The 27,083-nt window shown below is 42.9% G+C and overlaps 1 protein-coding gene across 1 annotated transcript in view; it reads left to right on the top strand.

The window, feature by feature from the left end:
* large2 (LARGE xylosyl- and glucuronyltransferase 2) overlaps window positions 1-22,703 on the top strand; it is a 100,521-nt gene extending 77,818 nt beyond the window's left edge. The window contains exons 3-16 of the mRNA XM_056278956.1: window positions 984-1,169; window positions 5,030-5,319; window positions 5,576-5,658; window positions 9,438-9,561; window positions 15,593-15,764; window positions 16,638-16,742; window positions 16,871-16,983; window positions 17,130-17,255; window positions 17,382-17,537; window positions 19,263-19,426; window positions 19,602-19,880; window positions 20,040-20,186; window positions 20,940-21,135; window positions 22,506-22,703. Coding sequence (XP_056134931.1) covers window positions 1,070-1,169; window positions 5,030-5,319; window positions 5,576-5,658; window positions 9,438-9,561; window positions 15,593-15,764; window positions 16,638-16,742; window positions 16,871-16,983; window positions 17,130-17,255; window positions 17,382-17,537; window positions 19,263-19,426; window positions 19,602-19,880; window positions 20,040-20,186; window positions 20,940-21,135; window positions 22,506-22,703 — 2,253 coding nt within the window. The 5' untranslated portion in view covers window positions 984-1,069. The remainder of the gene's footprint in view (window positions 1-983; window positions 1,170-5,029; window positions 5,320-5,575; window positions 5,659-9,437; window positions 9,562-15,592; window positions 15,765-16,637; window positions 16,743-16,870; window positions 16,984-17,129; window positions 17,256-17,381; window positions 17,538-19,262; window positions 19,427-19,601; window positions 19,881-20,039; window positions 20,187-20,939; window positions 21,136-22,505) is intronic.
* Window positions 22,704-27,083: the final 4,380 nt, after the last annotated feature.

The following is a 27,083-nucleotide window of genomic DNA, read 5'->3' as shown; positions in this document are numbered from 1 at the left end:
AGAGACTGAAGGACAGGAAGAGAGTGTGAAAGAGAGAGTGACATCAGTTGAAGTAAGGCTGCTATGACATCTTACTCGGAATTTTTTTCCTAACCAAATTCTTTCTTCTTTAAATGGCACACATTTGGCCTGTAGTGATTTTCTTCTTAATTCAATTGGATCAATTATTCCAGAGTGATTTAAATTAATTTGATCTCAATAGCGTGCAGTATCTGACATGGCTCCCGGCCCTGGGTAGTAAGAATTGACTGCAAACTCTGCTATTGCAAATTAAGCCATCTTTTACAGACATTATCAGAGTATTGTATTCTTTCAGATGATTTGGTCCAGAGTTGGGACAACTTGAAAGTAATGTGTCAGTTGCATGTCATGATTTCCAAATCTCAAGTCAAATCTTGGATTCCACAATCAGCCTCACTCCAGAAATGTACTTTTTCGCTTTAAATAATTGATACAGTTCAAACCATACTGCAGACTTAAGAAACATCAAGATATAATCAGATCCAGTCTGTAACCCAAACAAGTCAGAATGTAATAAGAAAATTCAGCAGTCATAGGTCAAACATCCCCTCTTAGATTATGATAGATTAAGCTTTTAGGTGATGGAGGAAAATGCTCATAGTAATGAACAAAAAAATCTTGAGCATTTCTACAAAAACACCATTATGCCACTGCTGAGATAACTCGTTAGGCAATATGCCACATAAAAGTTGCCCAAAAAAGTCATTCGCTCTATCCTCTCCTTAAAGCAAGTGGCAGAAAACAATTAATTGCATGATCAGCCAATCAGCACTAACAAATTTATCATGCATATCACTGACTTCAGAAAAGGCAGTCCATTTCCACTCCAAGTCATTTTTATTCTGTCTGTCCACTTCAAATCTCAGGTGAATACACCAGCGACTAGCGTTGGACACGGGATCAGACCCGCTCTGCTGGTCTCTGTGTTCACGATTCTGCCTGTTCCTCTGTGCTCCCCGCAGATGAGAGGATGCTGCAGGGGTCTGATGAGGGACTAAACCCAACCTGAACCCCCTGACCCCTGGATCCCTGCGTCTGCTGTCGCATCATGCACCTGCTGTGTCGTGGCCGCCTGAAACTGCTGGTGGCGTCTCTCACGGCGGTCATCCTCCTCACCTGGCTCTACCTGTTGGCTGGCAACCTGGAGAGTGAGTATGAGCATCTCCTAGCTTGGCCAAATCTAGGCTTTTGTCTCCTGCTAGCCGGAGGAGGGGTTAATGCAGATCCACAACAAAAGAGACGTTTAACAAAAGATCCCGGCGGGATGCCATTTTATCTCAGCAGGTGCAGGTGTGGACTGAGAGACAGGCACTGTAAGGAGGGAAATAAACACCTCAAATCAAATTAAGACAACATGATTTGACTGTTGAGTTGAAACAGTAAATGACCCTATTTTGTAATTTCTATGGAGACTTGAATTTAAAGGCTTGGAAATGGATTTTTAATGAAATACCGAGGGCGGGTGTGGGTATAATTTAGGGCACATGCTGTATATCAACTCCTGTGCAGTGGGAAATGAATCAATGTATTGCTCAACAAAAAGCAAACAAAACAGTAATCGGCTAATGTGTGCACCTCAGCTGTGTTTCTCCTCTCATTTTTCCACTCCTCTCTTCCTCTCCCTTCTCTCATCGGCTCTGCTTGCCTGCCTCACCGGTCCCCCCTCCACCCGCTACTCTTCTCAGTTCTTAAAAAAAATGGGGTTTGTTTTCTGTTTCGTTTGACCGCGACATCTCAGATGGACGTCTTGTTGAAAGATAAAAAAACAAAACAAAACAATGCAGAGACAGCGTCGTATTGCCTTTGACGTTGCCTTTCCCTCTTACTCACAGAACTATTTGAAACCAGGGGGTTTAAAAAATGTCTTTGTCACAAGATTTTGTAAGGACCTTGTGACAAAGACATTTTCCGGAAAGATACTTTTCAAAACACACACACACACACACACACACACACACACACACACACACACACACACACACACACACACACACACACAAGCACAAGCTTCGACCTCTTGCTTGTTCTTTTCAAATTGATGATGTGTTTCTGTTCTTTTGTCTTTACATTTGTTTTTTAAGTGCTGATGCCCTTTGCTGCTCCCTAAAAGTACTTTGAGACACACACACACACACACACACACACACACACTTGCTGTTTATCTAGCATGATGAGCTTAACTTTAGATGTAATGTCTGAAGGGCATTTTGATAAAACAGTGGAAAAACCCAATTTATTAGCGAATCCAATATGCAACACACACGCGTGTGCACTCTCTCTCTCTCTCTCTCTCTCTCTCTCTCTCTCTCTCTCTCTCTCTCTCTCTCTCTCTCTCTCTCTCTCTCTCTCTCTCTCTCTCTCTCTCTCTCTCTCTCTCTCTCTGATGACTGATGACATGTCCCTGTGCAGTATATCTTGAGCTCGGCAGAGAAGTGACTGAGTGAGCAAGAGAGTTGTTGGAGTGCTCGAGCGCTTTAGGCCAGCAACACATTGCTTTGCAAATACCAAAACTACTATCGCTAAAGTGCTGTATGTGAGCCTCGACAGTGACGCTGTGTCTGACAGGCTGTCAGTCTTAGATGATCAGATTCCAGTCACCCTATCTGTCTCTGTGGGTTGAGTTTCATCTCATTGAGACATGGTTAAGGCGTCATGTCCCTCCCCTCCATCGCTCTCTCTTTCTGTCTGTCCCCTTCCTGCTCTCCAAACTTCTCGCTTTCTCTCTCATCCCATCTCACTTTCCCCCACGAATGATCAGACCAGGGCGTGGACATTCCCAGGGTGCCGCTTGTCAGCTGCGGGCCAGCTGCCCCTCCGACAGGGTGAGGAGAAAAGAAACGAGTCACAGAGGATGGGAGGGAGGGAAAGAAAAAGAGAAAAGTAACAGTAGAAAATAAAATAAATTAAAGTTTTGTGAGTCTAGCACCTGCATATTTACTTGTTATAGTGAGAGCCAGCTGGCAGAATCTGCTGCAACTCTCTTCAATTACCATGACAGCATGTGTGCGTACGTGTTGTATGTGTCTCTACATAGTGCACACCCACTCACTCTGCACTCCAATTTAGAAATGTAGACAATGATGTGATTATTACGATGATGAAATACAACCACACACTGCCACGTTTTCTAGTAAAAAGGCACCGGGGACAGCAAAAACAACATCCAATCAAAAACAACAAAAAACAAAAAAAACTGCTTTCTTGTAGTTTGCATTGGAAATATTGTGGCAGAAAAATTGACACTGTTGGCTCGATAACACCGCACCAATAACCACCATCATGAGGCGAAGGAACTGTGCACACACTACACCACAGCTTTTATAGGGCTTTCCCTTTAGCTTTATGTGTGGAATGAGAGTCAGCAGCCTGTATAGGTTTCCACAGTCACGGCCAAACATCTCGACACATTAAAAAGTTCAGTGCAGTGGTGAGCTCGACAGATGAGCGACGCCAATAAAAACACCTTATTTCAAAATGCTTCTCTTAGAGTTGATTATTCAGTGCTCTCGCTCGCTCGCTCGCTCTCTTTCCTCCTCCTCTGTTCCCTATAGAGCTCTCGCTCTGACTTTCTATTGTTCCATGTATCTACATCTCCCTCTCACTTTCGGAATTTCTGTCCCCACTCTTTTCTTCTACTCTCTCTCTCTCTCTCTCTCTCTCTCTCTCTCTCTCTCTCACTCTCTCTCTCTCTCTCTCTCTCTCTCTCTCTCTCTCTCTCTCTCTCTCTCTCTCTCTCTCTCTCTCTCTCTCTCTCTCTCTCTCTCATCTCTCTCTCTCTCTCTCTCTCTCTCTCTCTCTCTCTCTCTCTGTTCTCTTACTCCTCACCCTGTCTGAGAAGCAGCTGGGCCACAGCTGAAGTGTGGCATTCTGGGAATGTTCACACTCTGGTCTGTTAGGGAAGAAGGGAGAGACGGGGGTGGGGGGGTTGAAGGGACGAGGGATTAATCAATATTCTAGTGCGAGACTCGGGGGTTGAGCAGTAACCAGCTCCGCTGACACTGGGCTGACTTCTCTCTGGTTGTGTCTCATCGCTACACAAGGAAAGAGATTGGGGATTGGATTTTGGGCGTTGATTAGGTTACTGATTCAATTAACATTGATACACCCTGATGACTTACTGATGTGTGACATGATTCCAAAGCAGTGCATGATAATGTCATAACATTAACATCAATTATGAACATTTTACATGAGATGACTATAGCCCATAGCTAGGTCTGTTTTTAACCCACTTGCAAACATTTGGTAATTAGATTCATTCTACACAAGCCTTGACTTAGCTATGGATAAAATATGTACTTAAAATTAAAGAATAAACTGAACAAACTGATTAAACATATGTAACTGTAGCAATATTTAACATTTGTAAAGAAGGTTTGGTCTCTTTTTCTTTCTCGCTTCAACTCAGAAAGAGTTTCGATTGCCTAAGAGGACTTACATAAGCTGTGTCTGAAATTGCTCCGTTATTTACTTTCTTCCATTTTGTTTGTTTTTTTTTTAATTCTAACTGTAAAATATTTTCACTTTTTAGTGTCCTCAAAAATTCCCACAATGCAACTGAAAATGTAGTGTCCACTACATTTACACCACTTTATGCTAAGAATATAACAATGCAATGCTTTGCCTCTTCTCCGCTAAACTCGTACATCCTTTACACTGTGAAATACCATGTGACAGGATGAGAAAAAGCTACGGAATTATAATTCAGTAGTTTCCAAAATCTCTAGTAATTGCTCCCTATATAGTGCACTATTGAGTGTTCCACATGTAGGGAATACTGAATTAGTGAATGAGGGAACGATTCTGGACACAGCTGACTAATGGTTACAGAGACGATAATGAGCAAATATGCTCACTGGTTTTTCTGAGCATTTTCCAAGAAGCTGAACTTCCAGTGCACTGGAACAGATTTGACATTTAGACACTGTTTGACTCTCTTTGCAGTTCAATACCTACCGGAACAGTTTGAAACACACCTCTCTTTCTTTCTCTCTGCCTCCCCCACAAGATGGCCGTTCCCTCCTCTTAGTACCATGTCTCGCCGACACCCCCGCAGCGCGGGTTCTTGAGCGGGCCGTATTGGAGTCACGGGTCCGTGAGGTGGAGGAGGAAAACCGACAGATTCGGCTTCAGCTCAGCCAATCACACGGCACTGCTGCCCAGCCTCCCGAAGGCAACTACGGCAATCAGCAGTGGGCCGCGTCAGCGGATACCGGGCCAGAGGATGTGGACAACACCGCAGAGGAGAAGAACAACCACACAGAGTGTCCCCGCTCGCCGACTGTCCAAAAGTGTGAGGTGGGTCATCAGGGTAACCTGAAAAAAAAGAGAAAGAAAAGGGAGCAGGAATAGTCATGTGTGGTGGTTGGCAGCTGTCACCACCAGTGATTAGGGAGTTCAATGAAGCTTAATGCTCTCTCTCTCTCTCTCTCTCTCTCTCTCTCTCTCTCTCTCTCTCTCTCTCTCTCTCTCTCTCTCTCTCTCTCTCTCTCTCTCTCTCCTCTCTCTCTCTCTCTCTTTCCCCCCATCTGTCTCTCTTCATCTCTCTGCACAGCTGATCCATGTAGCATGCGTGTGTGCCGGTCACAACGCCAGCCGAGATGTGGTCACTCTGGTCAAGTCAATTCTTTTTCACAGGTGAGTCAGTTCAGTAAAAACAAAAGGACAGTGTTGGAGTGACACCTCTAGTGACACCTCACAGACTGTCAAAATATTGGATTGAAACATTTTTTTTCTCCATGGCTAAACATTTTACTCCACTGGCGCAACTGCAGAGACCTTGGGGACCATGATCATACCTTCAAAGATTATTTGAAAACCGGTAAAAAAAAATGCCTTGTGATTTATTCCTAATAACAGCTCATGGTGAGACTATGTGACCAAGTCTCAAAGTAACAGAAGGTTACGAAGAGCTGAGGTCACATTTGGGGCTAGGTTTTGACATAAATTAACATCTCTGAAATCAGACAAAGTGTGACAGGTGACAATAACCATGTTTCCATCAAAGCGTTTTTATGGGGCATCCGGTAGCATAGCAATCTATTCCATTACCTACCAACACGGGGTTTGCCTGTTTGAATCCCTGTGTTACCTCTGGCTTGGTCAGGCATCCCTACAGACACAACTGGCTGTGTCTGCGGGTGGGAAGCCGGATGTGGGTATTTGTCCTGGTCGCTGCACTAGCGCCTCCTCTGGTCGGTCGGGGCGCCTGTTCGGGGGGGGGGGGGGCTGGGGTGAATAGCGTGATCCTCCCACGCGCTACATCTTCCTGGCGAATCTCCTCACTGTCAGGTGAAAAGAAGTGGCTGGCAACTCCACATGTATCGGAGGAGGCATGTGGTATCCTGCAGCCCTCCCCGGCTTGGCAGAGGGGGTGGGGTGGAGCAGTGACCGGGATGGCTCAGAAGAGTGGGGTAATTGGCCGGATACCATTGGGAAGAAAAAAAAGGGGGGGTGGGCATTAGGAATTATTGCATTCGAAAAACTGGATGGAAATGACAAACTCGGTAAAACTTCCTCAATATAACAAAAAAAAAAGCATTCACGCTCCCTTGAGGTGGTTTTTGATTTTGTCATTAAAGAGTTTATGCTCTTAATAAGCAATGGAAATGCATTTGTCAAAAAAAGAAATGTGACGTACCAAACAGCACAACCATGTGAACAAAAGAAGAAGTAACATCCGATCACCTGTTTCTGCTTACATCCCGTGGAACCATTATGGATTATGGATCCATCTGTTATCCATGGAATATGGCTAAAACTAGCTGACATGTAAGAATTGTGACAACCTGGCCAATTTAAAACAGTTCACAAGGACTTCCATTTTTAATTGTCTTTTTTCATGGACAACATTTTTTCTTGATGAGAAAAAGAGAACAAATCTCTCTGACCAAGGCACTCCGTGTAATTAAAATGTCTTTATATAAACTTAGACATATCCAAAAAGGACCTAAAAATGCCCACGCGTAGCAGCTCGGGCCTTCTTCAGGGCATAGTGAGACAAAACAGGAGTGAATGGTTTTTGTGCAGGCACAGAGCACAGGTGCCTGCACAAAAACCAAAGAGCACCCAACAAATATATTACTTAACTACAGAGAGGACTGAGCACGCCACTGACTCCAAACACATGCAACGTTTTTTCTTTTTTTCTTTTTTTCTGATAACTTCTTGTTCTCCCCCCTGCGCTCTGGGAGGAGCTACAGGAGCCCGCACTACCAGGCTCAAAAACAGCTTCTTTCCCCAAGCTTTTCTCACCTGAACCTGGCTACCCACTGAATGTCTGCGGATTTTAAAAAAAATATTTTGTACTCTTGCTCTTTTTTAACTTATTTTTAGCTTTTGGTCTTCATCTGTGTATATCTTATACTGTGTTTGCTGTGTTTTTCTATATCTGTCTTGCACTGTTTGGCGAAGCCGCAGCCCTTATTTCATTTTTAACATGTGCCTGCACATAGTTTTTAATGACAATAAATTGAATTGAATTGAATTGAATTGAATGGCAAAGAGAAAGCGATGCTGCTGTTGCTGCTGTCATGTGGAACGATAAAAGCGAGGAAAGGTTCATTGAGCCATGGCAACAATACCCCTGCCTTTTTGACGTTTCCTGGAGGGAGGACCATGACAGAGTCAAAAAAGATGGTGTAGCAAAGTAGCGAATTCAGGGGGCAGCCGGGAACCGCCACAGCCAGGAACGCTCTCCCGCACCACGGGCAACTACGTTTTTTTTTTTTTATGTTAACCAGTCGACTAAAGGGTCCGACCCGTTAGCCAAGGGCTAGCGAGTCTATTCATCCATGATAGCTACACTACCCCCCCTCCTTCGGGAAGCACGTCCCCGCGCTTCAGCATATCAGCTTCCTCACGCCTCTGGGCGCACGTGCTTCCTATGGCCTCATGGTCTCACCATCCCGCTTCTGACATCAATATAGCAAATGGCGGGAACGCGAACCTGGGTCTCCCGCACCACAGGCAACTACGTTAACCAGGCACCTAAAGGGTCCGACCCGTAGCCAAGGGCTAGCAAGTCTAGTTATCCGTGGTCGTTTCAATAGGCTAAATGTTGGCGAGAAATAGCGGAGGCACTTCAGCAACCTGGTGAGTGGCTGGTTAAGCTGCTAGGTTCTCATTCCCCAGTAGCACTAGCCGCAAGTGTCCACAGTCGTTTTTCTTTCTTTCTTTTCTTTTTCGTTTCGGAGCACAAGACCGCCAGCATCTCACATTGCATTTCTGTACCCATGACTGACAATTTCTTGACCCTCCTCCCCAACGACCTGTGAACTCACGCAAGAGCTTGAAAGGCAGCATATGATGATTGGTCAGGGTCACACTTGTAGTTTTGCTAAGTCTTCCGGCCAAGAAACGGCAAGAATCTATGGCACTATGATTGCCTAATCTGACATGGTGACAATTGTGAAAGACAAAAATATCATGTAGTCTGATCCCAGCATTATGTAGGCTACATAATTTGCTCTAACCCAGTTGATGGAAACACAACTAATTTGGATTTTGTTTTATGTTTGTGGTAATGTTCATATTATCCAGTGAAAGTATTCAAGTTATAGAAAGGCTACAAGTTTAAACACACCAGAAGTGGAGTGCTCGCACAACTGCTCGCTAAATTGATGAGAGAGAACATCCAAGCCACGTGTGCTGCGAAGTGCCACAACTGGAGCGCGGATGGAAACTATAGTTTTGGCATTGAGACTATTTATTGTTGCGATTCAGTGTAGAGTTTCATATCCTCATGTCAATGAAGCAGATTTTTCTATAAAAATTGATCATCACTTCATGTGTTTTGTTGTTTTTCTGGAATACACTTTGTAATAGCAGTTTTAATAGGGGGTTAGAGATGAACATCAGGTCTGTTCACTGGATTAAGAGAACAGCCTACCATCACCACCTATTCAAGTTAAGCACGCTTCTGGTGTGCTTGCACAGTCGTGAGCACCCGTGTTGCATCTGGTCTGAATAAAGCATAACTCTCAAAAAGATCTCATCATAACATTTAATTAAGTTTTTCACTTTAAAAATAATTAATTGTAACTTAAGTTATTGCTTTTTTTTTCTTTTTTTTTACCATTGTCTCAATTTCAAAACTTCTGGGTTTATTTTTTGAGAGACACATTTGTCTTTCATATGCTTGCGCTTTGGAGCATAAGGTCTACCTTATGAATGGGCACAATATGCAGAAGTCAAGAATGTAGATACTAAAACTTTATTTTTATCTGTCTATCTTTTATATGAATTTCATTGCTGAAATAATAATTCAAATAACACTATTTGTATTCAGTTTCTTAATAGAATATTTCTTTGTCAGCATTACGCATTTAATGAGTAGCCAACCTTGTTTTAAACCGTTGACCTTGATTAAAATAGTCTCTTTCTCTCTCACCCCTCTCATTTTCTTCCCCTCTCAGGAGAAATCCACTCCACTTCCATTTCATCACGGACACAGTAGCCAATCGTATCCTCAGTACTCTGTTTCAGTCCTGGATGGTTCCGTCTGTGCAAGTCAGCTTCTATGATGCAGATGAACTCAAGGTAAAGCACGTGATGAAAAGCACTCCTCCCGTCTCGGTCCCTGGATATGTGTGTTGGTCCCTGGGCCACCTGAACTCATCTCACTCTTCTCTCTCTCTCTCTCTCTCTCTCTCTCTCTCTCTCTCTCTCTCTCTCTCTCTCTCTCTCTCTCTCTCTCTCTCTCTCTCTCTCTCTCTCTCTCTCTCTCTCTGTCTATCTATCTATCTATCTATCTATTCAGGTAGACATCCCTTTCTCTGTTCTCTCTCCTGTAAAAACAACAACTATGAAGTCAAAGTTACTCAAAGTCAAATACTACATTTACCATATCAAAGGAAAATCTCTCAGGTCAAAAGTAGCTTTGGGGATACAGAGGTAAATGTATGTATAAAGTCCCTTCAACAGAACAGATTGGTCTCAGAGTACTTTTAAGGAGCAGCAAAGGGCATCAGCACTTCAAAAACAAAGGTAAAGACAAAAGAGCAGCGACACATCACCAATTTGAAAAGAACAAGAGGTCAGCTCGTGTGTGTGTGTGTGTGTGTGTCTGTGTGTGTGTGTGTGTGTGTGTGTGTGTGTATGTGTGACACCATGTGCTAAATCAAATTTTCCATGAACAGTGAAATTGGAGTATCTCAAAGGCTCCCTTGGAGGAATGTAATTAGGAATGGAAGGGAATATTATTTTTGTTTAATGCCAGGTTAAAACTAAATCAACTGTGTCTTGAAATGTACACAACCTAAAACCCTCAAAATAAGCGAGAGCTGTCAAGTGAGTTAAACTCTAAATGCTCAGGTTTTCTAATTGCTAATCGGATGGCCTTCAACGATTCAAAAGGTTTTGACTTCTGTATTGTCGTAAATATTAAGTATGGCTATCGTTGTAAGATTGACCAATTGGTTTAACTGCATTATCGTCCTTGCCCACATTGTACTTATGCACACCTTTCAATCCTGAAAGAGGGATCCTCGATTCCGTTGCCTACCAACATGGGGATCGCCTGTTCGAATCCCCGTGTTACCTCTGTCTTGGTCAGGCGTCCCTACTGCGGGTGGTAAGCCCAATGTGGGTGTGTGTCCTGGTCGCTGCACTAGTGCCTCCTCTGGTCGGTCAGGGCACCTGTTCGGGGGGGGACTGGGGTGAAAAGCGTAATCCTCCCACGTGATACGTCCCCCTAGTGAAACTCCTCACTGTCAGGTGAAAAGAAGCGGCTGGCGACTCCACATGTATTGGAGGAGGCATGTGGTAGTCTACAGCCCTACCCGGATCAGCGGAGGGGGTGGAGCAGAGACTGGGATGGCTCAGAAGAGTGGGGTACTTGGCTGGGTGCAATTGGGAAGAAAACGGGAGGAAAAATCCAAAAAAAAAAAAAAAAAGAAGAAAGAAAAGAAAATATAATTTTCAAAATTAAATACAAGAATTTAATATACTACATTTATATTACAAATTACTGTATTTTTTTTTTACCAACCCACCAATTACATTTACAGGACATGAAAATATGATGAAATATTCTTTTTCAAATCAATGTGCTCAAAATACCTTCCGGCTCAACTCTTAATTATGAGCATTAACTGAGTTGGAGAAGAGTGATGAACACAGCAACACAGTCATGCTCAGCTGATGTGAGAAAATGACACCAAAGTATGTTGTTTTTGTTTGTTTATTAATCTGAGGAAAGTGCTCACAAAGGGACTGGGATGTGAAAGCATGCACCACCGCATGTGTGTGCACATGCGTGTATTAATGATGCACGGGTTGACTCAAAGTTTGCCAAACCTGTGGTTTTACTCGTGGCACCTGCAAAAAAATGTTGGTGGAGATTTAGTGGGCGAGTCAGGTTTATCAATATAAATAAATCTGCAATTAATAGCCTTAAGCTACCTAAGCTGTTTTCATTTGGAAACTGTATCCAGGCCTGTGTAGACCTGCCTGAGCAGCATGCACCACACATATGCGGTGCAAGATCAGTCGTCAAGCCGAGATGCCTTTTCCAACCTTTCGACCGTCTCAATTATACAATCATTCACAGTTTCACAATACATTTAGTTTTCAGCCCAGTTTTGGATTGACAAAACCATCTTGCAGTCAACTTGCTTCAGACTCCATTGCTCACAGAATACACAATGCAGATGCAGTTTAAAGTAACGAATGACAAACAAGCGATTTCCCTAATAATTTTTCCAAGTTTAGACAATTCTTGTTTTCACTTTAGGACTTGTCCCTTCATTGCTTAATAGCTTATTAAATGAGCATATCTGATCTGTTCAACCCATAGCTATTTTGGGTACAACAGAGTTATCGAACCAGTCTCGTAAAATCAGTCTCATAGATTTATCAACCATTAATTTTGGTGTTTAGTATTTTATAATTACACTACTAAAATGGATGGAATAACCAAATCAGTCTCCTTAAATCAGTCTCATGAATCAGTCTCATAAAACTATTAACCATTAGCTTTGGTTTTCAATAATTATAATTGAACCATTCAAGTTGATCAATGTTGCACTGATTGGAATGCTTTTGATTGGCAGAGGAAGGCTTCAATAAATATTGTCACAAAACAGGCAGGACAATGACTTACGTCAATGAAAACAATTTATTAGAACATGCAATAAAAGAAAACCAACTAATACTAAGCAACGCTAATTATCTAAATAATACTGATCATATACAATCAATGATGAGCAGCAATGTGATGATCAAGGCTCAAAAGGTAATATGAGGTTGTGAGGTTGTGCAAATATTGTATGTGTATGTATGTGTGTGTGTGTGTGTGTGTGCGCGCGCGCGTGCGTGCGTGTGTTATTGAGGAAATGGTGCCAAAAGAACAAAAGTTGTGTGTGTGTGTGTGTGTGTATCAGTGTGTGTGTGTGTGTGTGTGCGTGCTGCCGCTTACTGGAGAGAGGATATGTGTGTGGGAGAAAGGTTACGTGCAGCCGTGCAGGCAAGATGTCGTGCAGCGAAGGAGTGTGATAAGATTGAGGCAAAAGAGGGAGTGAAAGAAAGACAGATAGAAGGAGGTATAAAGAGATCACACGCACTTTCTATCTACCAAGGTAGCAAACATAAGAAACAAAATGGATGCAGCAAATGAACAAAAGAAAAGTAGATGGTCTGTCTACCAACTCTATGTGGATCTGTGTGCGCAGCTGAATAGCAAATGAATTCAACCACATGTATTTTTCTCAAGTAACAAGGGAAGATTCAAACAAAAGAAAATTTAAAACTAACAATTGGCCTATGTAACACTTCCTACGTGACTCACAGTGTGTATATCTAGATCAGGGATGATTTCAACCAACAACACTTTGCTCATGTGAGATAATTAGGCCAGCTACTAAAACTAACTCTGCCACTAAACCACTAAGGCTGAGTTAGTAAGTACACCATTTAGATTAACTATTCCCAGATGCCAGCTTTATTTGAGATTGCTCTTCTGCAGCGATCAGAGGTGGGTCCTTTGTTGTTCGGCATCAAAACGTAGGTCCAGGGAAAGCAATTTATTTTCTCCTGGTAGCTCATCAGCTGAAAATCCTCAATGCTCTGTCCGTCATCTGAGGATTTTGAAGGAGTCTTAGTTGTGACTGTGTTGACATTTTTAAGAAATTAAAGGGATCTGGTTGCCTTCGCTTTCTGTGGAAACTACATGGCTAGCAGGAATCACAGCCAGTTAGCAGATGGACAAGACTAGGTTTTCTTTCAATAAAACCAGGGCCAGCAGTAATGTGACGACACATACTCTGTTCTTTGTCCTTCCGCAGAAAGGGTGTCTCTGAGTCTTGTGGGTGCATGGTCCACAGTGAAAGAGCAAATTTCAAAATCTGCCACGGTTTTGTGGGCGAAATTGCATCGCCGGATACAATACTACTGTATGTTACGACAGTGTGAGGTGAAATGGTGGGTGGATATCACCTGTGAGTTTGAGCAGGGAGTTATGGGTATTGTAGTCCACAGGCGACACTGGTCCCTACACACACACACACACACACACACACACACACACACACACACACACACACACACACACACACACACACACACACACACACACAGTAACCTTGATAGTTGTCCTTTGTTTCGACAACATGTCTAAATACCTACATGGAATAGGTGGAGGATCTGGCCCAGTGGTGCTTGACCAACAGCCTCTCCCTGAATGCCAGTAAAACCAAGGAGCTTGTTGTTGACTTTAGAAAGACACAACCAATGACCTACACCTCTCTCTACCAATGGGATCCCGTAGAGAGGGTGAACAGCTTCAGGTACCTCAGTGTCCACATCACTGAGGACTTAATGGATACTTTGGTGAAAAAAGGCGAAGCAGTGTCTTTATCGCCGCAGGCAACTGAAGAAGTTCAGTGTCTCCCCAGAGATTCGGGAAAACCTTTTCTTCTGGTACCATTGAGATTATCCTGGCAGGGTGCCTCACCGTCTGGCATGGGAACTGTACCTCTCAAGACCAAAAAGCCCTGCAGAGAGTGGTACGGTCTGCTGAGTGTACCACCAGCTCCACACTCACCCCCCTATAGGACTTATACACCAGGTGGTGCAGGACCAGGGCTAAAAGGATTGCTATGAATCCCCATCACCCCAGTGATGGACTGTTTCAGCCTCCACAGCCACAAGGCCAACAGAGAGAGACTCAGAAGGAGTTTCTTCCCCCAGGCCATGAAGACACCAAACGCAACATAACAATAATAATTATATTTCTTATATACTACTGCCACGTTCACCACTTTGCCTCAGACACTTTACATAGACATTTTTCTCATTCAGTCTATTTGTACACTTATACTTATACACGTATTTGTATTGTATATGTATTTATTGGAATATACCTTCTGTATACTCCCCGGATATTTTTTGTATTTTATTGAATTTTTATTTTGTTCTCATTTTATTACCCAAAATCATTTCACTGCTTATTGGACTTGTACATGAAGTATGTGACAAATAAACCTTTGAATCTTGAAATGCCAAGCCAATAGTTTATCGACTCCAATAGCCTAAGCCTATGGTATAGTCAACTGTTTGTTAGCCTACAAAACAGAGTTATGAGCAGGTAACATCAAATAGCAATAAACTAATTTCGAGCATTTATTTAAAAAAAAAAGCGAGTTTGAAATGGCCAGTCGCAGGTCTGTTTGGCAAGTCCATTAAAGCTGCGCAGGCAGGTTCAGGTGGCTCCAGAGCTGACCCGCGCATCACTACCGTGTGTGTGTGTGTGTGTGTGTGTGTGTGTGTGTGTGTGTGTGTGTGTGTGTGTGTGTACGCACGTGTGTGTGTGTTTGCACATGCATATATTTCTGTGTGTGTTTATCTGTGTTTTGGTATGCTTGCTTGTGCACACGTGTTAGTGTGTGTTGGTGAGTACTTGAGCGTGTGCATGTGTCTTAAGTGTGTATGTTGGTGTGAGTGTATTTGTTTGTCTATATTTCTGTGTTGATATGTGTTTGAAGTGTTGTCTGTGTGTCACCACTAGTGCCAGAATCATTTCAACAAGCAGCCAAATCCTCTGGCATCCTGCCAGCAGCATTCTCTCTCACACAAACCTGTATCGCCTTCTCATCCCTCACAGTCCGGCCCATGAACAATTGTCCTTTGTACTCTCAAATGTCTCGACCTACACTCACTCTGAGAAAAAAGACTCTCATATTCCATTAACTTTCTTTAAACAGAGGAAAAACATCTTAATGTCTAAGCCGATTATATTTGCAGATGATGCACTTAGTCAGATCCAATTATGCTGAACCAAGAGAATTAATTAACAGACACTATTTGCTTATTCAAAATGTTAGAGAAAAGAAGAATTAAAGACACTGAATACACTCCAAGAGTTTGAGGCTTTGTGATTATATCCCTTATATCGATTAATAAGGAATGAACAATGTTAGTTTTGTCACAGTCGATGGAAATGTTGACCTTGTTTAACTTGTTTATTAAAGGGCATTTAAATCACAACACTAAAACAATACAAACTTTATAAGTTGTAAACATTCACCAGGATTTACAGTGAAAGTGAAATGGCTTCTCCTCTTCCCTCTTTCAGTCTGAAGTGTCGTGGATACCTAATAAGCACTACTCAGGTATTTACGGCCTGATGAAGCTGACATTAACCAAAGCCTTACCCTCCGACCTGTCAAAGGTCATCGTCCTGGATACGGACATCACCTTCGCCACTGACATTGCTGAGCTGTGGGGTATTTTCAGGAAGTTCACAGGTAAGAGCTACAATTTTTACATTTACATTTCAAACCACCTACTCTGGTCAATATTCCCTATGCATCTGCACATGTTAATGTTTTCTTGTTGGTGCAATATGGCTTGTCATAACTGCAATGTTTAAACATGCTACTGCTGCAGAGCCAAGTCCTGCAATATGCAGATATTATCTGGAAATTTTAGCTCGTGTTTTGTTGCACTCTGTAGATATTCGGTTATTCTGATAAGCTAAGGTGGCACAAGAATGTTTATAGATAGTATTAGATGTGCCTAATTTTCCCTGCTTTAGAAAATGCTGCTGTCTTGTCATTATGTTGATAATGTCTTTAAGACAAATATCTAGTATGTGCAAACATATTTGGTGATTCATTTGAACTTGAACCAGAAACAAGCCTCCATTTGGTGGTTAATTCAGCATTGCTCTACCAACATGGGGATTGCCGGTTCGAATCCCCGTGTTACGTCCGGCTTGGTCAGGCGTCCCTACAGACGCAATTGGCCGGATGGGAAGCCAGATGTGGGTATGTGTCCTGGTCGCTGCACTAACGCCTCCTCTGGTCAGTCGGGGCACCTGTTCAGGGGGGAGGAGGAACTGGGGGGAATAGCGTGATCCTCCCACATGCTATGTCCCCCTGGAGAAACTCCTCACTGTCAGGTGAAAAGAAGCGGCTGGCGACTCCAGATGTATTGGAGGATGCATGTGGTATCCTGCAGCCCTGCCCGGCTTGGCAGAGGGAGTGGAGCAGTGACTGGGACGGCTCGGAAGAGTGGGGTAATTGGCCGGATACAATTGGGGAGAAAAAGGGTGAAAATTAAAAGAAAAAAAAAACCCAGCATTGACCTACAGCCTGGCTGCTTTTGTGTTTTCGTAGACAAGCAGGTGATTGGACTGGTGGAAAACCAGAGCGACTGGTACCTGGGGAACCTATGGAAAAACCACAAGCCCTGGCCCGCCCTTGGACGAGGCTTCAACACAGGTAAGGGCTGTTTCTTAGAGGAAGATCCTTCAGCACAATAAAATGAAAGACAAAGCTAGTGTTCTATGTATAGACACACTGACATGGGAGATAAAGCGACGTTAGTGATGGCTTTGGTTTTGTTGCAGGTGTCATTCTGCTTTACTTGGAACGCCTGCGCCGAATCAGCTGGGAGCAGATGTGGCGGCTGACTGCAGAGAGAGAGCTAATGAGCATGCTCAGTACATCACTGGCTGATCAGGTCAGGTATACTTTTGACCCTGAAAGGATACTGTCGACTCCATTGATTCAAAGCGAACAGAAAACTCTGCATTCATTTTCAAAAAAGCTGTTTGTTCCTTGCCAGGGCAAGCAAAGGTGTAATTTGTACCCGTATATCGCATGCAGGACATTTTCAACGCCTTTATCAAGCAGAACCCTGTGCTGGTGCACCAGCTGCCTTGCTTCTGGAACGTCCAACTGTCTGACCACACACGGTCCGAACAGTGCTACACAGAGGTGTCTGACCTTAAGGTACACCCCGTTTATCCATAAACGTTCCTCATGAACCAACTGTATCTCAGCTCTATTTCAGGACAAACTTGAATCCGGCACCAGACGTATACTCTTTTCTGTACACTTGTAATATTCTGGTTCCAGGTGATCCACTGGAACTCTCCTAAGAAGCTACGAGTGAAGAATAAGCATGTGGAGTTCTTTAGAAACCTTTACCTGACCTTCCTGGAATATGATGGCAACCTGTTGAGACGAGAGCTGTTCGGCTGTTCCAGCGATGCCACCACCGAGAGCACACGGGTGAGGTCGCCACTGTCTGCCAGCCATACTGCTTCTGCAGCTCACTGCAGACACCATCATTCAGCATGCCTACTCATTTAGGTTAATCTGCTAGGGTTGTCAAAAGGGTATAATTTTCACACCAGTTTTGCCACCCCTAAACGTCGTCGTCATTAGATCACCAACCCTAAAGGATCTTTGCTCTTTCAAACAATGACACCGTTTGTATTATATCCGTGACAGATGGAATTTTCACATTGTTGTGGGCAAGACATTATTGACTTTTGATCGTAAGCTTTTGAAATGTTGTGTGAGACTGTTAATGGTCATAGTCTTTTTGGGCAACTGCAACAAATCTTACTGATTGTGAGGGGGAACAAGGTGGAGCTTCTGTCTGATCTAGGTCGATGAACTAGTAACTACACTTAGATACTGTTAATAACTGGTGTTACCACCTCTTACCATGTGAGTGTCAATGGCCGTCCTTATTGTGCATTGGCAACTTTGTTTATTGCATTGAATGACTCAACGTTTGGAAACACTTCTGCACATATGTGACTGTAGATAACACAAGATTCAGTTTTTTTTTTTTTTTTTTTGGATTCCTCCCCCCGTTTTCTCCCCAATTTTATCCGGCCAATTACCTCACTCTTTCGAGCCATTCCGGTTACTGCTCCAAACCCCTCTGCTGATCCGGGGAGGACTGCAGACTACCACATGTCTCCTCCGATACATGTGGAGTCGCCAGCCACTTCTTTTCACCTGACAGTGAGGAGTTTCGCCAGAGGGATGTAGCGTGAGGGAGGATCGCGCTATTCCCCCCAGTCCCCCCCCCCGAACAGGCGCCCTGACAAACCAGAGGAGGTGCTAGTGCAGCTACCAGGACACATGCCCACATCCGGCTTCCCACCCGCAGACACGGCTAATTGTGTCTGTAGGGACACCCAACTAAGCCAGAGGTAACACAGGGATTCGAACTGGCGATCCATGTGTTGGTAGGCAATGGAATAGACTGCCACGCCACCCGGATGCCCTCAAGATTCAGTTTTAATTTGATACCAGCAAGCCACATCCTGTGGTGTAACATTTATACAGTTGTTGATCAATGATTAGATAACATAAGACATGTCACATAAGCGCATTAAGAAACCTTATAAACTCCAGGAAGGGAAATTGAATTGCAAGCATGTTAGACACATTGTTGTGTACATTTCTTTATTCAACCGTACCCCCAAACATCAGCAGTGGATCACTGATATGTGCTTTCATTGGGTAATCACATACTTGTGTCTGCGCGGGTTTCCTTCGGGGGCTCCCACAGTCCAGACATGTAAGTCAGGTGAATTGGCTGTACTAAATTGTCCCTAGGAATGAATGGGTGTGTGTGTGTTTGTGTGTCGGCCCTGTGTTGGCCTGGCGGCCTGTCCAGGGTGTCTCCCCGCCTGCCGCCTAATGACTGCTGGAATAGGCTCCAGCATCCCCGCGATATTGAGGGCAGGATAAGCGGTTAAGATAATGGATGGATGGATGGATAATAATGGTGTTGATAGTGCGGTGTTACTAACACTGGTGTTAGGAAAACTTCCCACCTTGAGAAGCCTAGTCTTAAAGTTTATTGATAAGATTTAAATGGATTAATTTGATAGCACCACAGGGCAGCAAAGGCTTCATTATCTCAACTGCGATGACTTAAGAAGTAATTTTACATGTTTCCTATTTTCTGCTGCTTTGGGTTCACCACCTCAGCTGCAGACCGCTCTGGAGGAACTGGATGAGGATGACCAGTGTTATGACTTTCGGCGTGAGCGAATCATGGTGCACCGTGTTCACCTCTACTTCCTGCAGTACGAGTACTCACCGATTGAAGATGACACGGATGTCACATTGGTCGCTCAGCTCTCGATGGACAGGTTTGGCGGCCTTATCAATCCATCAATCATACAGTCAATCCGTCAAAATGGATTTGCATTGCAGATTTATCAAACTTATCAAAATTTTATCTCTTTACTTGTACTAAATTGCTTTATATTTTTAAATTATATTTAAACCTGTCCTCATCTATATTTCCATCTCTCCCCTCTGCAGGCTACAGATGCTGGAAGCCATCTGTAAGCACTGGGAAGGCCCCATTAGTTTGGCTCTCTACATGTCAGATGCTGAGGCCCAGCAGTTCCTGCGCTATGCCCAGGCCTCAGAGGTCCTAAAGAACCGCAAGAATGTTGGCTACCACATTGTCTACAAGGAGGGCCAGTTTTACCCTGTCAACCTGGTGAGGAATGTGGCCCTAAGAAATGTCAACACACCATATGTTTTCCTGGCAGATGTGGACTTCCTGCCCATGTATGGCCTCTATGATTACCTCAGGTAGTATCTACCACCATGCTTACAAACTAACTCACTAACTGCTAATACAGTTGATAGTCCTTGAAAATATAGGTGATAGCTGTAGATATGAATGCTGGAATAGTTAGAGCTTTACCTTTAAAAGGATAATCTAATGTTGTTCGCTTTAATTTTATCCAGAAAATCTGTGGTACAATTGGACATGGCTCACACAAAGAAGGCTTTGGTAGTTCCGGCTTTTGAGACATTACGCTATCGACTGTCTTTCCCGAAGTCCAAAGCTGAGCTGCTCTCCATGCTGGATATGGGGACCCTCTACACCTTCAGGTATCACCAAAAGAGAAGAATCTTTCTGTAATAAATTAGTACATAAAAATCAATAATAATGCATTTTTGACGAGGTGCTGTCACTTCAGTGGAAGTACATATTGATAACAGTACACTTTAATGTGCAAGATTATTAACAACTCTCATATTCATTTTAAGGAGCAGTCAATTTTTAGAGATTAGCAGCCTCATTTTTAGAGGCTAAAAGAGAAATGGTTCAAACCATTTTTGATTAACACACATACATAATCCAAAGTTTCAATATTTTTCCTTGGCTTCCTCTCTGCCTGTTGAAACTTGCATATTAACAAACAGAGAAGGTGATTATGACAGGGTGTTCCTTTTTTACCAGATGAGCCATTCATAATTCAAACCTCTAAACACAGTTATGTTACCTTATTTTCATTCTCATTCTCATCTCCTTATGCTCATTTATATCCTTGTGTTGTTAGCAGCACACGGTTGGAATGGATATGATCATGTTCACTCTTTGAGTATGTTTAATGTTTCCACAGTTAGAATTTGCATTTTTTCCCCCTCACTGCAGTTTTCAAGGCATTCAATTAATCGTCTTTTGCACATTCTGTGCGTAGTGCTGTTACACGTTGCAATTTTGCTGAGGGGATTAATAAAGCTTTTCTCATTTCACCTTATGATGATAAAAACTAATATGTTGTCAGATATTTTTTGAAAAAAAATTAAAGATAGAATTTGGCTTCCTTGCCATTGTACTTTACTTGTTTCTCCGTCTAGGTATCATGTCTGGACCAAAGGCCATGCTCCCACCGATTATGCCAAATGGCGAACAGCCACCACACCCTATAAGGTTGAGTGGGAGGCGGACTTTGAACCATATGTAGTGGTCAGACGGGACTGTCCAGAGTACGACCAGCGTTTTGTGGGCTTTGGCTGGAACAAGGTGTCCCATATTATGGAGCTAGATGCTCAGGTAATGTCTTTTAAATGTGGAAGCTGTTGGGACAGGAGAGGCAACGGCCTAAATAGGCATGGGTTATGTCCGATTGATTCTTGCCCCAGTATTGAACTCAGTAATCTGGATAGACCGGTAATGTTTTTATGGTGACCAGAGGTATGAATTTAAGTCACTGTGACTTTGATTACAGTATGGCTCGAGTCATGAACTTGACAGCTTCAGACTGGAGTTGGGAAAAAAAGGAAAAAAGATGTAAGACTTCAAGTCTTACATCTTTTTACATAAAAAAGTTAAAAAAAACTTTTTTTTATCTGTGACACAATTGGTCACAGAGAAGAGAGCGGGACAGAGTGGAGGAGAGGAGCAAACCTACAGTGAGAGTAGCTTTGTTGCCAAAAATCATAAATTATAATCCAATAGTTCCATAGGATTTGTGTTTATTTGAAATTGTAATAAAAACTACTTACAAAATAGAAAAGCTCTTGAATATTTTCACTCTTACTGGCAAATATGCAAATTTGTTAAATTAGGAAATTAAAATTAAATTACATTTGATTAAAAACAAACAAAGAAGGTGTCCAGGTGGCATGGCGGTCTATTCCGTTGCCTTCCAACACGGGGATCACCAGTTCGAATCCCCGTGTTATTTCCGGCTTGATTGGGTGTCCCTACAGAGACAATTGACTGTGTCTGTGGGTGGGAAGCCAGATGTGGGTATGTGTCCTGGTCGCTGCACTAGCGCCTCCTTTGGTTGGTCGGGGTGCCTGTTTTGGGGGAGTGGGGTGGGGGGAATAGCGTGATCCTCCCTCGTGCTACGTCCCCCTGGCGAAAATCCTCACTGTCAGGTGATAAGAAGTGGCTGGCGACTCCACATGTATCTGAGGAGGCATGTGGTGGTCGCAGGCCTCCCCGGATCAGCAGAGGGGATGGGGTAGTGACTGGGATGGCTCTAAAGAGTGGGGTAATTGGCTAGATACAACTGGGGAGAATAGGGGGGGAAAAAACAAAACAAAAAACAGACTTGTGTAGGACATAAAAATTAAAGTGAAGGACTTTCGATTCGACTCAACCTCATCATTACAGTTTGTGACTTGACTTGAGACCCGATCATCTTTATTTGAGACTTGATTTTGACTTCAGTATCAATACTTGAGACTTAAATTTTACTTAGTCCCACCGCTGTTGGTTAGTCATCTGATAATTAGTATTCTGAAAATAAGTCCTACATTATTCAGAATTTCTGCAAGTTAAAGTAACAATAGTATATGCAGTCGTTAGCTGCATGTACTACCGCAAGGAACCTACCACTGCCTGTTGTGTCTGCAAGTCATCCTAACGAACTGTTGTTTTTTTTTCTGTTTGTTGGTTTTGCTGTAACGTCTCAGGAGTATGAGCTGATGGTCCTCCCCAATGCCTTCATGATCCACATGCCACATGCTCCCAGCTTCGACATTTCCAAGTTTCGCTCCAGCCCCAGTTACCGCAACTGCCTGAGCACCCTGAAGGACGAGTTCCACCAGGACCTGTCCAGGAAGTATGGCTCTGCCGCTCTCAAGTACCTCACCGCCCAGAGGAACATCTAAACCAAGATTCTGAGAGCCAGCATGCCGCTTCCAAGCATCTGTCAGCACCTGAGCCCATTTGACCAGGGCTGAACTGAAGCGGTACCTACAAATCCTTGTCACTGCTGAAGAGTGTGAAAATGATGGAAAAGCTTTATAGCCCTTTTTTTGAAAACAGTTTCAACAGCCTTGGCTCTTGTGCATTTGCTTCTCCAGGCTGGACAACCCCTCTTCAAAGTGATAGTGGACGGAATATATATAGATGAAAACCAAAAAAACCAACAAAAAAAAAAAACAAAAAAAAAAGGCTGCAGATTTTCCCGGACATGGTCTGTTTAGAAGGATGACTGTTGAGTATGGATACAGATCAGACTAGCTTTAAGGCTGAGGGGGAAAATAACAACCGCATTGTAATGAATTTTTCTGACAATCAGGGCTTTTTCTTTTTCTTTCCCAGAAGACACACTTTGAACTGATTTGTCTGCGTAGCTATCTGGAATCTTTAAGCTCAAGAATACAAAGCATCTCAAAGTGTCATCTCCAGAAAAATCAGAACTGGAAGAGTGACATCATTGGAGGCGATATGTTTAAATCAGATTTATTACAAGGGGCTGATTAGACTGGAAAAACATTTAAGCCTTATCATTTTCCATGATATTTAATAAATATTTAATGATATTTTCAGTTTTTCTCATTGTAAATGATTACCAATGAATAACAGAATAAAAAACATTGGCATACACAATGTTTTGATTACAATGTTATACAATGTTACCATATATATATATATATATATATATATATATATATATATATATATATATATATATATATATATATATATATATTCTGACCCCTTACAAACAAAATATATCATGCCCCAGTTTGATTAATTGGGGAAATTATCTGTGGGTTTAATGGTTTATGCTTTGTTGTGTGTGTGTGTGTGTGTGTGTGTACATTCACTCACATTCACACATAAATATGCCTGTGTGTGTGTGTGTGTGTGCGTGCGTGCGTGCGTGAGTGTGTATGTGCAGCACATGCACTCTGATCCAGCTGCACCATTTGGCATGTCTACAACATGCATTGCTTGTGTCATAGTGTTGTTCTTGCTTTTCTCTCGATCATATTGACAACATGTGTATTCGCTTGCATCAAAAGAATTGCACTAGATGTTTTTCCTCAATTAGAGAACATAAATCCGCTAGGAAATTATTTTCTAATATCCATTCCTCTGGCAGAAACAAAACTTACATGATTACAAAGCATGAAACATTATTGACTGGGACCATCTTCTATGAACAACATTGCAACAATACTGGATTGGTCTAAAATGAAATCTGCTGTACTTGGGTGAAGGGCAAAAGCATTTTTTGTGCCATATGAAATCCATAATGTGTCTGATCCACTGGATATATGTGCAGTCTACTGTATAACTCCACTCCCCCAATCCGTCCCACCCCCGTCCCTTTAATATCATGTTCTTTATCTACCTGCCACCATGTCTTTTATTTAAACATCCATCTCTTGTCAGAACTCCTCCCTTCCACTTCTGCAAAACCTGCAATGACAACAAAAAACATTTCACACCAGAGTGTCAGTTTTTTTTTTCATACGACAGGCCAGCAAAGAAAATTTAAGAAGATCTAAACATCAAGCATAGATATAAGGGAGACAAAGGAGCGCAGTACCGAGCACTGATTTGAAGAGGTTGGATTATTTGTCATCTTGGATTGGTGTATTGTATTTGACACGAGGTTTTGGCCGAGAAGGAGTTTGCATAGCAACAAGTCTGTGTGACTGTTCCATGGAAAAGCCCCTGCTTCGCCTCTGCCACCATCCATGCCTCGTTCATTGTCTGTGCTGGTTGCGGTAAATGCTAGTGCCTTTGCTGTATTGTGAAACTGGATATTGATTGTACTGTTGTGCTGATGGGGCCTGGGGTTAGTCAGGTACTCTATTTATTATTGTTGACTCAAATCAATCATATTTTTCTATGTAAGTGCTTTAAATAAATTTGCCCTTTTTTATCATTTGGTCTGGGATTTCTGTATGTCTGCTAAATAATGCTTGCACTGGTAATGAGCTACTTAACAGATGGACAAAATGGAATCTGAGTTTGGCTCAACCTAAACCTTCACGGTATAAATTATTGTGAAACTTTTCTCGACATACTGTGATGTAAAAGAATGTCCCAGTCTTGAGTCATACACGGTTCATAATCACCGGAGAGGTCTGAAAGAATTTATTATCATTGCTGATATCTATGATTTTAATTCTTTGTGAGCCTGCATAGTGCATAACTTTTCCAGGAAAAATATCCAACACAAATTCAACTTTTTTAATTGAGCATGTCCTTGTACACAGTATTACTATGTTCTGCTATATAGCCTAATCACAACACTTTTACTTTTTGAATTTCTCCCCTCATTTTTCTTCCCACTTGTATTCGGCCAATTACCCCACTCTTGCGAGCCATCCCGGTCACTGCTCCACCCCCTCTGCTGATCCGGGGAGGGCTGCAAACTAACACATGCCTCCTCCGATACATGTGAGGTCGCCAGCCACTTCTTTTCACCTGACAGTGAGGAGTTTCGCCAGAGGGATGTAGCGTGAGGGAGGATCGCGCTATTCCCCCCAGTCCCCCCCGAACAGGCGCCCTGACCAACCAGAGGAGGTGCTAGTGCAGCTACCAGGACACATGCCCACATTCGGCTTCCCACCCGCAGACAGCCAATTGTGTCTGTAGGGACGTCCGACTAAGCCGGAGGTAACATGGGGGGTTTGAACCAACTGGTGTTGGTAGGCAATGGAATAGGCCGCTACGCTACTCGGACACCCCTTGTTTTGACGCTTTTTAACATAGTGACCAACAAAACAATTTGTTGCTCAATAGCTGCACGTACCCTCGTTTGTTTTCTTGATTGACACCCATAGAAAAATAATTTGAGATGAATGTTTAAAGAATGAATTGCATATATTCAGTGATTGGCTTTTTGCTCCAGGCATTGTGTTGTAATTCTTAAATGCAATTTTAATCTAAGCAGGCACAATAGATATTAGATCAAAGAGCCTGTCGTAAATCATTTGCGACACCTACATGAAGGGTGCATGCTAATAAGTAAATCTTGGTCTGTTGTGAAATTTCCTCTGACAACATCAGTGGGATGCTTTTAGTTTCAGCTCATGCTTAATGAAATCATTCTTACACATATTGGGTACACAGTAAAAAAACGGAGTGTTCATTTAACTCTGCGAGTGTACAAATGGACCCGAAAGGATCCATTTGTACACTCGCAGAGTTAAATGAACACTCAGGAAGTTAAATTAACACTCGGGAAGTTAAATTAACACTCAGGATTTTACTGTGTAGGTTATCAGCTTAATCAAAAGGACATTGATATCACTCAATTTGCATTTCCACTTAATTCAAATAATAGCCAGTAATCATAGACAGATGTGGATGGCTGCAATTTCATGTTACTTTACAAAAGGAAAACTGAAATCTTTTCTTTCATACCCCTGATGGATGACACAAACACATAGCCTCACTATGTATAGAGCCGAAGGCTGTGTAACATAAGCAAAAATGGTGAAGCGAGGAACCACTTGATAAAGTGTGATAATAAACATGCCTATCCGATTAATCTACTTTTTTTGAATAATGAGTATCATACAGGCGTATGTGTATTGCACAGTGTGTGGACTGTGTCTAGAGTTTCGGGCCCTCTAAAGGAAATTAAACATGTTCTGGATGCTGGTTCGTATTCTACAGCAATGTAACATTTATCAATCAGTCCATCAGAGGCTGAAAAACACTTTCGACACATTTGCACACATTCCAAGCCGATTCCTGATTCTCGCCGTAAAACAAATGCCTAAACCATGTCCTCCTACCTATCACACATTCTTTTCCTGGATCGCCACCTTGCTGTGGCGGAGAACCTTGCATCTACTGATGTATCTGACATTCTTGAGTAAGAAGTGGGGTTGTTGCGAAGCGTCTAGTGTGTTGGTGTAGTGTTGTGTGCCTGTCACGTCTCACTCTCACCCTTCACCACTGGCTAGCAGAAATGCGAACAGGAGAGCCGAGCACGTTAAGTCTCTCCCTGCCAGTAAATAGCCTCTCCAACAGCAAGCCCTATGTAGCGCCTCCTCATGGTGACACACGGTTAACTGGGTACACCTTGGACCCTGGCTGAACTACAAGGGACTCGGAGGAGGTCTGGCCCCTAGACGTGAGGTACGCAGGCCCACCGGTGTGTGAATATTCCCTGATGCCCACAAACCAGCCCCCAGCTATGGGTTAAATAGTGCCACTGCCTAGTGGATACCTCGGGAGAGGAATAGGCTATGGAAGTAATCCCCTACAGAAAATCAACATCTACAGTGCTGTTG

The sequence above is a fragment of the Lampris incognitus genome, chromosome 4, assembly GCF_029633865.1.
Source record: "Lampris incognitus isolate fLamInc1 chromosome 4, fLamInc1.hap2, whole genome shotgun sequence".
NCBI lineage: Eukaryota > Metazoa > Chordata > Actinopteri > Lampriformes > Lampridae > Lampris > Lampris incognitus.
Note: the sequence above shows the minus strand (reverse complement) of the source record. Positions and strands in the feature narration are given on the sequence as shown.